Here is a 15,205-nt window from a genome sequence, read left to right on the forward strand (position 1 = left end):
CCTGCAGGTCTTTTTATTATTACAGGAGACTGCATCATCAGTGTTATGAGATAATGTTATTAGTATGAAACAACTGCCTCATATGGACTTTGGCAAATGTCTACCATCCCGAAACAATAAAGTTCCAAATGTCATCCTCTGTCGTTCTATTTCTACAATATTGTGAACAGCAGTTCATCATACACCAAAAACAATTGCATCCAGTTTCATCGTGGCTTACTATATCTCTATGACACTTCGTAAAGATATGCAGTTGTGCAATAATGTTGACTTCTTCAAAAATGTAAGGTTTATCTTTGACAAAAAATGTAGTGTCATCTGTTCATTTCAGTTATTGTCAAGTGTACACAGTGTAATGAAATTTCTGTTTGCACATTTGACCAACACGGAGCAAGCTGCTGATGTCCTAGTCCAACGGCAAGAATCTTGCTCCGTTGATTACGCAAAACATAACATCACAAAATAATAGGTAGTTGTGAGCAAAGCATACTGTTTCAAAAAATTGAAGCTAAACATCTTTCTGCTTGCAATTTGGCAAAATGCAAAACTCACCACTAAGGTGGTTTTGGAAAATGTTTTATTTGAGTATCCAAATGAAGGAACATGCCTCCTTAAGGCTTTGGCATCACTTCTGAGAATTGTACTGGTCCAAAAAATAATTCAGAACTGTCTTTTGGAAATTTGTAATGGCTCAAATACAACCTATGAGAAGATGTACTATTGGAGAAAAGCTATACTGTAATCCAGTAAGGAAATCAAATTGTTATCCAAATTAGCTTTGCAAGAAAACACTGCACCTGCAGTCTTAGATGAGATACCACTTTGGCTGGTGGAAAACTTTGTGCTCACTGATAACAGTGTCCTCCCATCAGCCTCAGAACACTCCTGCAGCATGATGGGAATTGTAGTCTCTGTCAACACTAATTTTTGGGTTGACCCCTCTCCATTACAACCCCACTCCTCGATATGCCATATACCCTGTGTTATAAGTTGTGTCAATGATCACACACATGCAACATTTGGTGAGTTCAGTCTTTTTTTGCATGATTGATGAACAAACAAATTGTTTATGATTTTATTTACATAGATAAGAAAGGCTCTTTTGCTGTCACCTAATAAAATGGAAGAAGTCAGGCATGTTTAACCTTGTCCTACAACATCCTGAATATATATTGGTGACAAATTAGTGACTTGGTTAGGGGCTCCACACACAATATTGTGGCATACTACCCTCTATTGTCACTGGCAATGACAGAACTGCTCACTTCTGCTTTTCTTTAGCAATTTGGACACAATACAAGCAAATGTCATGAAACATTCTCAAGGATTATTCTTTCATCTAGGTGAGGTCACCGATTATTTTTTGCTAAAAACTCAAATTCATTGCTTGCAGCAGCTTTGCCTATTTATGTGACAAATTATATTTTGGCATTCCTTGTTATCAAAGAACTAATGAGCTTCTCAGCGTGAGCAGGCACTAAGTATGCGCTGTACCTAGGAGGCTTTAAGGATGCAATGAATCTTTGATTATTTTTCTTCATTACATTATTGGTTGACAGATTACTTCTTGAAATATAGCTGCCAAGAAAAATAAAAATGTTTGATTTTGGCCCTAAGATGTTTACCATAATACCATAATTGTTAGTCAGACTTTTTCAAACTGAGGTAGGAATAATTCAAAGTTTTCGTCAAAAGTATTCAGTAGAGTGAATATCCAAGTGACTTTTGAAATCTAATTAGAAAGTGTTCATAGGTGCCAATAACAGAAGACAGTTTGTTGTTTGAAAACATAGATGGAAGCAAGCATTAACCATTCAGCGTACATATCAAAACGTTTCTATCCAAGTAACCACATTTTTCATTGTAACTTTAAAGCAAATTTCTAAAGTAAGCCAATTACAAATTTAAGAGTTATTTCTTAATGGTTATTTCTGACCTCTCCTACTTATATATTGCTTTATGTCACGATTTTACTAGATAAGTAATCAAGTACAACTGCATTTCCAGCACCTTCATATCAATTCAATACTAAACACATCAATTGTGGTCTCTAAAGGGTGCTATTGAACCAAACTGAAATGTTACCTGTGAGTTAAAAAATAAGAAAAATCTATTCCATTAATTGAGAGTTCTATTGGATCAGTAAGTATGTATACCTGCTACCTTCATATCAGTCACATATTCAATGTGCGAGCGTTCTAGTTTTTGGTGTGTATTATTCAGTTTGCATTTTGCCCTCTTTTTATTTGAAAATGCAACCTAATCTCAAAATTCTGAATTTGACATTATATCCTATTTGTAACATATATCATTTTTTTTCCTTTTAGTGACTTAAATATATGGCTATTTCACTTTTCTACTTTATCTACCCTAGCTTTATTTCTGTAGGTTCACCCTGCGATCCCACCGTTTTTCTGACTCCAGCTGTGTCAAATGTTATCTGCTCCATCATGTTTGGAAAACGCTTTGAATACAATGATGCAGATTTTGCTCACTTACTGGATATCGTTAACCAATTTACATATCTGTTCAGCCGCACTTTTGTGCAGGTACCGGTATAAATTTTTCACTTTTAGCCTAAAACTGTTCCATTCCTTTTGTCACATTTATTATTTTTTTTCTTTTTGTCTTAAGATGTACAACATTTTTCCAAAACTCATCAGTTTTGTGCCTGGACCCCTCAAGACTACTTTGGACCTACGTGCTGAATTTATGCAATTCCTTGCTAAAGTTGTTGAGGAACACAGAGAGACACTGTGTGCTGACAGCCCTCGAGATTATATTGACATGTTCCTCATCAAAATGAAGCAGGTGAATGATCTGAAATTTGATAAATCGATGCCATATGCATCTGAAGCACCTCTCCAGTTTTTGCAGATATTAAGTAGTTCAAATTTCCTCATTTGGTTGGGTCTGAAATGCAGAAATTGAGTAGAATATCTAGTAAATGAGTGCTGTAGACATCAGCAAAACCAAAAAGAAGAGAAGAATCGGTAATGAATAGAATGAGAGCAACTGTCTGTAGCCACCACTTGCTAAACCATTCCCTTTTTGGGGGTGTCTTGCTGTTGCCTCTCTAGTGCACCTGCTGTCACTTTCATTTACACAAAGCAGATGAAGTTGATTCACGATCGCTTACATTAACTGGACAGATTGATGCTTGAAACTGTGATGTTTAAGGATTCTCTTAATTTTTAAGGAATATACACTATATGGCCAAATATATGTGGACACCCTCAAAATTGAGTTAAGGAGTTTCTGCCAGAACCAACATTAATAGGTGCATAAAATCAAACACATAGCCATGAAATCTCTATTGACAAACATTGACAGTAGAATGGATCATAAACGTGGCAATTTCATAAAAGGCCACAAGTAAGTACGTGAAATGTCTGCCAGCTACTGTAGCTCTGTCTTGGTCAACTGTAAGTGCTATTACTGTGTAATGGAAGCATCTATGAGCAAGAGCAACTTAGCCACAAAGTGGTAGATATACCACATAAATACACAGAGCAGGTACACATACCTCAGTTCCAAACTACCTCAGCACAAGAACTATGGATTGGGAGCTTCATGAAAGCTGCACACAAGCCTAATATCACTGTGCACAATGTCAAGCTAAGATGGTTCATAAATTAAGATAGGTACACGTAATGTAAGTTGAAAACTTGTCAGGATCTTTTCTTTATTTTAGAAGATACCTGGTGTTTTAGTTTTGCTTATTTGCTGATGAAACTCAAATTTTGTGGAATAACAAATCCAAAGCAGTTAAGGTAATGTAGATGTGTATCTGAGTTTTCATCTTAGCATGAAGGTTCCACTGCTCTTCTGTGTTAAAGTTTTTCAATTGCAAAAGAGGAGCACTGCTAAGAAAAGTCCATTGGGGTTACTAATTTAATTATCATTTACAAATTTTTCAGGGTTACAGTAGGACACCTGTTTTGAAAGTTTTGAAATGCTCCTTCTTAACTAACATTTCCATTTTCTTAAGGAAATTAATAATCCTGAGACACCGTTTCACTACTCTAACCTGTTGCAGTCCCTTTTGGATCTCTTTCTGGCTGCTACAGAGACCACCAGCACCACACTGCAATTTGCATTGCTGATTTTAATTAAATATCCACACATCCAAGGTAAGTCAATTAAGTCTTCATTCATAAACTTCTAAATATTCACGTGAGTTCATTAATAATCACGTATCCTGATGTTTTATGAGTTTGCCTTTTTTATTATACCATATTATTCACGTTGCTGGTAAAGAGTTGGATCATCTGTTAGAATTTGTTTCTTGATTTAATTAGAGAAAGTTCAAAAAGAGATTGACGAGGTAATTGGCCATCAGCGTTCACCTACCATGGTGGACAGAAGGAAGATGCCTTATACGTGTGCAGTTATGCATGAAATCCAGCGGTTGGGTGATCTGGTCCCAATGTGTGTCCCACATGCGACCACTGAAGACACCCACTTCAGAGGCTATGTGATCCCAGAGGTGAGCCACTTTTTCTACTGTGAACGTTAACAAAGACTGACCTGACAGCTTTGTCTTGTCCCATGACTTCCTTAAAAAATAAGGAAATATTGGGAAAATTAAATTCTTAAAATATATATCTTCATTTCCCATTCCAACACATCCATCATAAAACAGATTAAATTTGCATCTGTGGGCATATTAATCTATGTAGTGACTTTCCGTTGAGGATAAAGCACCTAACTTGGATTGGAAGAGAGCCAGTGTTATAATCAAACAAGTTGATCATCTGAATTAACTTGACTTGATCTTGACAAGATACTCAAACGCTACCCAGCTCAACTATTTAACTTCTATATAAAGTAAATGGACTTTGATTTACATGTTTTTCCAATTAATCAGACAACAGTTATTTGCTAGCACATGAAATAAAAAGTGTTTAAAACATGGTGAGAGGAAATAGCATTGATATCAATATTAAGCTTATCTTGTGCATATTTTCCATCCTGCACATCTTTTGGAGCATACCCTGTAAATAATTGCTGGTAAAGTGTGTCAAAGCACTTTCATGGAATTCTGTTAGGTTTACAAGGTCATTATTGTCACATATACCGAGTACAGTTACTTGCATGTGCTATTTATTTATTTAACATTTTATTAATTTTATTAACATCAAATAATATTCCATACAAGCAACTCAAGTTTGACAAAACTGTTTTGAAACAAATCAACCCCTACCCATGAGATAGAGAGCTAGGTCAGTAGAGTAAAACTTTAATAATAGTAAAAATATGTAAATAAATAAATGAATAAAAGAAGAGGGGAGAGAATCTGCTTCCTCAATTGAAATGCTTATTCTAAAATGTTATTGATCAGATCATGCCAAGTTTTGAAAAAGTTTTGTACCGATCCTCTAAGTGAGAATTTGATTTTTTCAAACTTTTTCAACTAGATAGTATATAACATTGGTTACCCACTGACTTAAAAGAGGTTAGTTAGAATTATTCCAGTTGAACAAGATAAGTCTACGTGCCAATAGCGAAGTAAAGGCAATTACAGTTTGTTTGTCCTTCTCCACATTAAGCCCCTCTGTGAGCCCACCAAACACAGCTGTTAATGGGTTAGGATGGATTGTTACGCCAAGGCTGTCTGATAGGCATTTAAAGATTTTGGTCCAGAATGATGTTAATTTGGTGCAGGCCTAAAACATATGGCATAATGAGGCTGGAACTTGATTGCAGCGTTCGCAGGTTGGATCTTGCCCTGGAAACGTTTTGGACAATTTAAAAGAGACAGATACGCTTGATACAGTAATCCCTCGCCACTTCGTGGTTCACTTTTCGCGGATTCACGACTTCGCGGATTTTATATGTAAGCATATCTAAATATATAACGCAGATTTTTCGCTTCTTCGCGGGTTTCTGCGGACAATTAGTCTTTTTACTTCTGATAGTTGCTTCCTCAGTTGGTTTGCCCAGTTGATTTCATACAAGAGATGCTATTGGCGGATGGCTGAGAAGCTACCCAATCAGAGCACGCAGTTAAGTTCCTGTGTGCTGCTGATTGGCTCATCGACGCAGTGCTGCATTAACCAGGAAGTCTCATCTCATCTCACTCATTCAACATTAACGTGCTCTTTATACTGCATTCAGGGGATCATCACTTTTATCGTCATCATTTTTACTGCGCAGCATATTCATCACGTCATATATAGCTACGTGTACTTCGCTATACAGTAAGTGTAAACTTATCTACCGATTTCATATTGCTTAGCAGTTGTCCCTGTTATTAATAGAGTAAAGGGTGGGTTGTAAACAATGCAGGGAGGGTTTAAAAACGTCCAAATAAACGTTAAATAATTAAATAAATATGGTGTCTCTACTTCGCGGAAATTCAGTTATCGCGGTCGGCCTTGGAACCTATCTCCCGCGATAAGTGAGGGATTACTGTATATAATTTTAAGTTAAATAATTGTATGCTTTGCGCATATGGAGCTCGAGTGAATTCTGTGCATTGCTGCTTTCCACTCCTTTTCTGAAATGTTGAGTGAGAGATCCTTTTCTCACTGTACTCTGGGATCTTTGAAAGGGAGGGACTTCAAATTGTTTTTATATATTGCAGAAATGCTGTCTGAGTCCTCAAGATGATCAATATTTCATCAGTATTTGCATTGCATGTGCTAATTAACATGGGACAGGAAATATGAACTGACATTTTGCCAAGGTTTTCAGGGACACATCAGAAAAGAGTCAAAAACTAAACATGCATAGCCTGCTTTATGAGAAAGACATCCTTTCTATTTTTCTCTCATTCATCATCTCTCATGTTCTTTTCTAAGCAGACAAAAAACATGAAGGTTGTTTCAGAATTGCTGGGTAGGGATGAGTCCTTTTCTGTTGCTTTTGCCTGGCACATGGGTCAACATCTGCACTCAACGCTTAACTCATTAAAGCTGTCCCTAAAAAAAATGTTACATTTCTGTAGAATTTGCTTGTAATTGAGACTCCCACAGGAAAGTCCTGATTGGATTACAATTAATTATTTAACTAGGATATGCTAAGACATCTATAGATTTCAAAAAGGTCCTCATTTGTTGACTAGGTAAAGTAAAGCCTTATTTAAAAACCTAACATGCAGCCAATGTGTGTATCCATGTTTTGTCCTTGCAACACTTACATACATTGAGTAAAGCAAAGTCTTTCTTCAAAGATGAGACCTTTGTGTAAAGCCTCTGCAAAATGGAAAACAGCTTTATTAGACTTTAGCTGGACCACAGGGCATGTCCTGCTTCCACTAAGAAGCTATATTATTCAAGGTAAGCAGTTTATCTCACTGGATAATCCGATCAATGTACTATCGCATAGTCTTTGATAATGTCAACAAAAATGAAACATGAGTCAAGAAAGAGCTTTGTGTTTTGAAAGGAATGTCCAGTATGCTGCATCCATTATAGTTTTTCAATAAACCTGGATCAAAGCTGACTGCTTCATTTTATACCTTGCTCTCTGAAATCCCACAAATTTGAGAAGAACTATGTTGTGTTTGACCAGCCTGTCCTCTAACTGCCATGTTGATTCTTTGGATTTAAGTTGTTTCCCCAGTGCAATATTAATGCTAATTTATGCAAAAATGCAGTTTTGTGTTATTAAAAGAAAGAAAAACACGACTCTTCACCTGTGAATTAACATCCGACTTTAACTCCCACTGCCTTTTGGGGATTTCTGTCTTGAAAAGTTAAATGAGGAATAGTTATATTATCAGAAAATGTGTAGTGTGTAGTTCCTCCCCGAATCTGTAATTTTTATTAATGTTTGGAGATGTTGTCATGCAGGTAGATGGGCTGGATAAAGTAAACCATATCTCAAGAAGCATTTTATTCTTTTATAGCTTCTAATTCTTCCTGAAACAAAGCTTATGACAAGCCATTTTTTTTAAATGCAGGGTACCATGGTGATGCCATTGCTGCACTCAGTCCTGCATGACAAGAGACATTTTAAATCACCTTATTCCTTTGATCCTGGACACTTTCTGGATGATAATGGATGCTTTAAAATTAATCCTGCTTTCCTTCCATTTTCCACAGGTAAATTCATGTTTTGTGTGTTTTCTTTGAGGACTTCAGCTCTGTGACTTGTATGCTTTCCTTCACCAGTTTCACGTTAGTATGTTTATGAAACTGACTACAATAAATAGAGTCCTGAACAGAGGTACAATATTGTCTGGATATTTTTAAGCCCTCCTAATCATGACACACTTTGGGTGTACCAGAATTTTTGTAACAACTTGCACAATTGTATATTAATTTCTCATAACATTTTCCAACCCGCTTTATCCAGACCAGAGACATTTTTAGTTGGGTGCTGGAGCCTATCCCTGCTATCATAGGGCGCAAGACAGGAGCAAACCCTGAAGAGGATGCCAGTCCATTACAAGGTGAACACACACACACACACACACACACTAGAGCCAGTTTAGCATTGCCAGTTCACCTAACCTGCATGTCTTTGGACAGTGGGAAGAAACCCATGAGGACAAGGGGAAAATATGAAAACTCCATGCTGGCAGGACCCAGGACATGGACCTTGGTGTCCTTACTGCAAGGTAGCAGCACTACCACTGCACAACCATGCTACCCTTTATATTACAGTATATTCATTTGTTTCAAGTAAACTAAAATGCTTCGGTAAATTTTACATTAACAAGACCTGGGTGTCGTGTTTGCATTCTTTACAGACAGTAATATCAGTCTACACAGCACAGCAAAGTGTTTTGGATATTTCCTGCAGGAAGTAGGTAATTCTACCATTTATGGTGTCCTCTACTATTCATGGTGTCCTTGCCCTTTGGCCTGCCAAGCAGTCCTTTTTTAACAGGTTAAGACTTAAACTGTTTGTTTGTTTTATAGCAGGGGTCCTTGTTTAGGACTCCATTTATTTGCACACACACACACACACACACACACATTCATATATACAAACTGAACACACACACCAGAATGACTAATAAGAAAGAAAACTTCTAACATGGCAGTCACTGTTACAATGAGGCATTATGCAGGCATTTTGAAGTGGGTATGGAGAAGCCTCCAGTAGGATTTCTCAACAAACTTCTCCTAAATAATTTGTGGGCTGGAAGTCCTCAGTGTTAGTGTGTGATGAGGATGTGCAGCATTGTTCATAATGGACTTCAGTTTTGTTTTAATTCTCTCCTTTACTCCAGGGGATTAAGAGTGCATCCCATAACTAAGCCTGCCCTTTTTTTATTAGTGATGTTACTGGCCCAGAACACCACAGCATAGGAAAGCACACTGGCCATCACAGAGTTGTAGAAGATGTGAAGGATATCACTACCGAAATTAAAGGAACACAGTGTCCTAAGGAAAATGAGCCTGCTCTGGCCTTTCTTATATAGTATCCTCTCATTGTATACTACCACTATATCCACTCCTTGAATTGTGACCGGACATTGAGGCTCCTAGATGCAGCAAATTCCAATAACCAGTTCCTTGGTTTTGATGATGTTTAGTTGCAGACAATTCTTTCTGCACCAAGAAACAAACTTCTCAACCTGACTCCTATACTGTCTCATCTGTCCAAGCTCCAAATCAATAAGGATTATTAAAGAAAAATCATACCTGTGCTTTGTTACTGTGGGCTTGCCCAAATCTGAGGCAGGTAAGGTGTGTATGGAGTGTGTACCTGTGTACCTCAGAACTCTACAATGTCAAATCTTTCTTTGCTACCATTAACACAAACTGCAGTTCTGCTACATTTTGCATGTGATCTAGCAAGAGCCTTGAGTTATTAAATCATTTTTGTTTTTTTGGTTTATGCATTTTCAGGAAAGCGAGTCTGTTTGGGTGAGGGCCTGGCACAGATGGAGTTTTTCCTGTTCCTCAGCACCTTATTGCAGAATTTATCTGTGATGGCCACTGTTGATCCTGCAAATCTCAGTCTTCTTCCATGTGCAAGTTCTTTTATAAAGGTTCCCCAGCATTATAAGATACTGGTCAGTCCCCGTTAACAAAGACACTGAAGTGAACAAATCATAACTTTATATTCCCTTGTTCTATACAGCATTAAAGGTGTTTTCTTAAAATGCCAGGTCATGGTATGAAAATTGTATTTGAATCAACTAGATGAGAGGCTTAGTACAAGTGTAAAGCGAAAATCTGTTTTAACAATTAGATTCACATTCTTTAGACAAAGAAGAATTTGTTTACATTGATAATTCATCATTTTTAGTGATTGTGGTGGTGATCTGAATTGTAGGTTACTAGTGTGAGCGCTGAAGTCGAAATCAACAACGGGAGTCTAAAACCAATTTTTAATAAAAAACAATTTCTTTATTCTTTTGTTCTTTATTCTTGGTGAGTAAAAAAACTGTGAGACTGCCCTGTTGGAGAATGTGGGCAGACTGCAAAAGAAAAAAGTGTTTCCCCTTTTATCACCTAGCTTGTTCATTTAGCTAAAGAGAGAACAGAAAAAAAAACATAACAGTTCATTTTGAGGTCATCCATAGATTAGGGGACATCTTAAATTTATGACATAGGAGTACAGAAAAACAAACAGCAGTACCAGGCACCTACATTATCTAAAGAATGTGCCTGTCTTAGTACAAACCCATTTTAAGCAGTTTTCTTAAAGTTCATTGCATTAGTTATAAAGAGATTACATTCTTTTAATTTTAATATCTTCATTAGATTATATTTGTTTGATTAGATTAATAATTCTTATTTATTAATTCATAAGTAACTTGTTCTCTTATAATACAAAACAAGAGTAAAGAAAGATCACATTGAATTATAATATCACAGGGTGTTCTGTTAATATCAAGAGGTTAGCACTTTCACATAGAAAAATTAAATCAGTCTCATATTCTGTGTATAAACATAATTCATTTCCTACCTAAATGCTGATAAAATCATATAGAATTATAAAATCATATAGTTCTCTGCAGCATGATTAATACAAAATTCAGTCATTGGTATTTTGTGAGTTAAATACTTATAATCAATCATCTGTGGTGGGCTGGCTCTCTGCCCGGGGTCTGCTTCCTGCCTTGTGTTGGCTGGGATTGGCTCCAGCAGACCCCCGCAACCCTGCAGTTATGATATAGTAGGTTGGATAATGGATGGATAGATGGATACTTATAAACATTACAGTTAATAATGTTTTTTCTGTGTTCTTAGTTCCCCCCTTTGCACATAAAATGTGCACATTAAAATAATCAGATCCAGTCATCGGGTGCAGCATCATCATATTCTAAAGGAGGTGAAGGTTCCGGAAGCAAAGGGTTGTAATCGGGGTCCTGGGAATTGTGGGCATGGAGAAAATAGGCTTTTGTGAGAGAAGTGTCAATAAGTCTCTGAAGGAGGCCGCGAATACAGGGGATGAGGCAGCAGTCACACACACATATTTTTCAGGCTTAGTTCATTGTTCATGTCTGCCGGTTCCACAAGGAGCGACGACACAAAAGTCAATCTGGAATGAGGCGGTTTTCCCAACTTGGAAAGTTAGTGTGGGAAGGTCCCCATGAGTTTGTTGTCTCGTATTCGAGGGGACAGAAAAAGTTATTAATAACAGGACTAAGACTGCCATCTTTTGCAATGTGAGATGTGGATCCAAGCAGGAAGTCCTTCGACTTTAACGGCATGAGGTGTAGATAACAGCACCTGGAATGGTCCCCTCCAGCGAGGTTGATGCCAATGTTTCCTTTGGATGTCTCTGACCAGTATCCAGGTTCCAAGGGGATCTGGAACTCTGTCGGTGGGGGACCGGTCCGCCAAGCCTTGTTAACCTGTTCGTGGACTTCCTTCAGGGATGCTCGGAGACCTGTAATACTGGAGAGAAGATCATTGTCCACAGTATGCAAAGTGACATTTCCGATAACCATGCCAACGGGTATGGGACGTCCAGTTAAAATTTCAAATGGCGACAGTCCCAACTGCCGATGTGTCCTTCCTCTCAACCCCATCAAGGCCAGGGGTAGAGCGTCTGGCCAGGTTAAGTTTGTCTGCTCACAAATTTTTGCCAATTTTGACTTTAGGGTGCCATTGCACCTTTCTACAATACCTCCACTCTGGGGGTGGTATTTGCAGTAATGATGTACATGTATCTGGAGCCAAGTAGTCAGCTCATTTATTACGGAATTCACAAAATTGTACCGTTATCAGTCTGCAGTTTCTGTGGTACTCCCCATCTTGGAATAATTTCTTTTTTTAAAGCTTTAGCCACAGTTTTTGCATCAGCATGTTTAGAGGGGAAAGCCTCTACCCACTGGGAGAACACATCGACAATAACGAGGCAATATCGATATCCTTTGGACGGCGTTAGTTCAATGAAGTCCATTTGGAGATGCTCAAACGGGCCCACTGGTTTCGGGGTAACGGCGGGACTTACCTGAGTACCTTTGCCTATATTATACCTTTGACATAGGGCACACTGTCAGCAGAATTGTTCAGCATATGCAGAGAACCCTGTGGTTTCCCAATGTCGCTCGACATCCTGAGTCATAGCGTCTTTTCCTGCATGATCCAGGCCATGTGCAATTTTTGCCATTCCTGGAAAACAAGCTTTTGGAAGGAAAGGTTAGTTAGTTTGCTTATGGGTCCAAACCCCAGCAGAGAGGGATCCTTCTCTGGACCACTTTATCCTTTCTCGATCAGTGGCAGCGCTCTGTAAAGAAATAATTTGATTATCAGGGTTTTTGACCTCCTTCTGTTGCAATAAAGAGACTGGTGTGTTATTATAGGCAGCCTGTTTAGCAAAGTGATCAGCCAGTTTGTTTCCGAGACTGACTGGGTCTTGTTTCCCAGTATGGGCTTGGCATTTAACTATTGCCAGGTGTAATGGTTTTGTTACAGCTTCGAGAAGGGATTCCACTAATTTCTGATGTTGTATGGGCTTACCAGTACTGGTTCTAAATCCCCTTAATTTCCATAATGCCCCATGGTCATGGCAGACTCCAAAGGCATATCTGGAATCTGTATAAATGGTTATGACCTTCCCTTCGGACAACTGGCAAGCTCGGGTGAGAGCTATTAGCTCAGCTGCTTGTGTGCTTAAACTAGAAGAGATTCGATTTGCTTCAAGTAAGTGGTCTCCTTTGACAACTGCATAACTAGTGGAGAGTGTCCCGTCGTCCAACCGCAAGGAACAACCATCCACATAAAGTACTTCTCCTGTTTCTAGTGGAGTTTTCTACCCATGAGACTGAGTTAGTTAAAAAAAATCTATCTGCAGATGTTCAAAGGGCCCTCCGGCATTTGGTGTTACAGCCGGATTTACCTGCAAGCCTTTTCCTATATTACATTTTTGACATAGTGTACACTTCTTACAGAACTGATCAGCAAAGTTAGAAAAACCTCGGGCGTGACAGGATTGTTGCACCTATGCCATCATTGCGTCTTCTGAAGGGTGGACCAAACCATGCGCAGCCTTTGCAATACCTAGAAAGAAAACATTTGGGGGAAAAAAGGATGTTTAGTTAATGGATGGATCCAAATTCCTTTAGGATCTTTTTTCTGATCCCTCTTACTGCCACGTCTTTATTTCCTTTCCCGTTGCTACAGTTTGTGAAAATAAAACTGCATCTTCTGGTGACTCTTATTCCTCCTTCTGTTATAAAAAATAAAGAGGTTAATGGTGAAGTAGAATCCCGGGTGGCTTTCTTTGCCCACATGTCTGCTTGCGCATTTCCTTCACTCACTGGATTTGTTTTCCCCTTGTGAGCTTGATACTTCACTATCGCAAGCGCACCTGTCAAATGAGATGTTCTTGTCTGTACTAAGATGGAATGTACAGCTTGTGGTGCCTTAACAGTTAATAGACTCATGAGCACAATATTTGAGCATGCTAATATGGTCTCTATTGTTACAGCAGCTGCTTTCAAACAGGCCGGGATTGTAGCGGCCACTGGATCCAGTTTTTATTTATTTATTTTAAAATAGTATGCGACCGGTCTTTGTCTATCTCCTTGTTGTTGAGTTAATACTGCAGTCATACACCCCCCTGTCTCGTCCACGAACGGAGTGAAAGGACGAGACTAGTCCGGAAGTTTTAACACAGGCGCAGACATCCAAATTTATTTTATATCAGTTAAAACCTTCTCAGCCCACTCCCAGGCCCGGTCTTAGGTATTATGGGGCCCTAGGCGAAAGGGGGGTCCAGGGGCCCCCTGAGGAGGGCGGAGCCCCCCTGGAAGCTCTGCGAAATGCGTGAAAATTAGACCAAGGAGTCGATCTGGGGCCCCTCGGACGCCGGGGCCCTAGGCGGTCGCCTACTTCGCCTATGCCTAAGGCCGGGCCTGCCACTCCGTCCATGAAATTTTATCAGTCAAAGCCAAATTAGAAGAGGTCGCTAAATCTTGGAGTGGCTGTGCTTTTTATGCAAAAAAAAAATTTTTTTTTTTCTTTCTGTAACTCATTGCCGGCAATATCCTAACATTCCAAGAACGGACATAATCTGCCGCCTTGCAGATTGTGCACACTCATTCCCCTGCAGTCAAATCATGACTCAGGTATTTCATTTTTCTTTATTCAGTTGAAACTTTTTTTTCCGGAACACTTTGTGCCCGATTTCCGCTAGGAAGACCAACAAAGCCTTTGTGTCTTCTTCGCATTATTCCTGAGTGTCAAATTATAAAAGCAACTCAGCTACATATTGCACCAGGACACCACCCCCCTTTGTCCAATAACCTTTCAAATTTTTTTTTTTTTCTAATTCTTGTCCATACACACACGCACATGCACGCGCGCACACAGAGCCTCTGTATGTCCCTGCAGCATTACAGTACAGGTCCAACGCTTCCCTTTAAAAGTGAATGCGAACCAGAACTGGGAGTCAGAGTGATTTGCAAAATCAGTAACAGAAAACCACATAGAAGTGGACGGGACTATAGAGAGAATAGTGGAAGGATTTGAGACTATAGGAGTCATAGGGTGTATAGCAGCGTCATGAGTCATCTGCTAGAAGGATAGGAGAGTATTGGATCGGAATAATAGCACCCTGCTTAAGTAAATCAACATAAACAATTGTAATACTGGCCTCAGCCTCAAGTGAAAAAAGATATTGTGTGCAAGGTAAACGGAAGGATGACTTTAGGAAAATGACCAAGGGTTCAACATGAGCTAGTCAAACAAAATATTATTTTTCTTGTATCCAGAGAGATGAGTGGAGCGAATCTAACTAAAAGAGTTGAAGGGTAAACAGCATGGGTGTAGGTGGAGAGGTGGAA

At 38.8% G+C, this 15,205-nt stretch overlaps 1 protein-coding gene across 3 annotated transcripts in view; it reads left to right on the plus strand.

Moving 5' to 3' along the window:
- LOC114648118 (cytochrome P450 2B19-like) overlaps positions 1–10,293 on the plus strand; it is a 52,623-nt gene extending 42,330 nt beyond the window's left edge. The window contains exons 4-9 of one of the 3 annotated variants that reach the window (XM_051918862.1): positions 2,389–2,549; positions 2,635–2,811; positions 3,992–4,133; positions 4,302–4,489; positions 7,910–8,051; positions 9,810–10,292. In XM_051918862.1, coding sequence (XP_051774822.1) covers positions 2,389–2,549; positions 2,635–2,811; positions 3,992–4,133; positions 4,302–4,489; positions 7,910–8,051; positions 9,810–9,991 — 992 coding nt within the window. In that variant the 3' untranslated portion in view covers positions 9,992–10,292. Of the gene's footprint in view, positions 1–2,388; positions 2,550–2,634; positions 2,812–3,991; positions 4,134–4,301; positions 4,490–7,909; positions 8,052–9,809 lie in introns of all 3 variants that reach the window. The other 2 variants (XM_028796949.2, XM_051918865.1) reach the window with 2 other exon arrangements.
- Positions 10,294–15,205: the final 4,912 nt, after the last annotated feature.

Source organism: Erpetoichthys calabaricus, chromosome 1 (assembly GCF_900747795.2).
Source record: "Erpetoichthys calabaricus chromosome 1, fErpCal1.3, whole genome shotgun sequence".
Taxonomy (NCBI): Eukaryota; Metazoa; Chordata; class Cladistia; order Polypteriformes; family Polypteridae; genus Erpetoichthys; species Erpetoichthys calabaricus.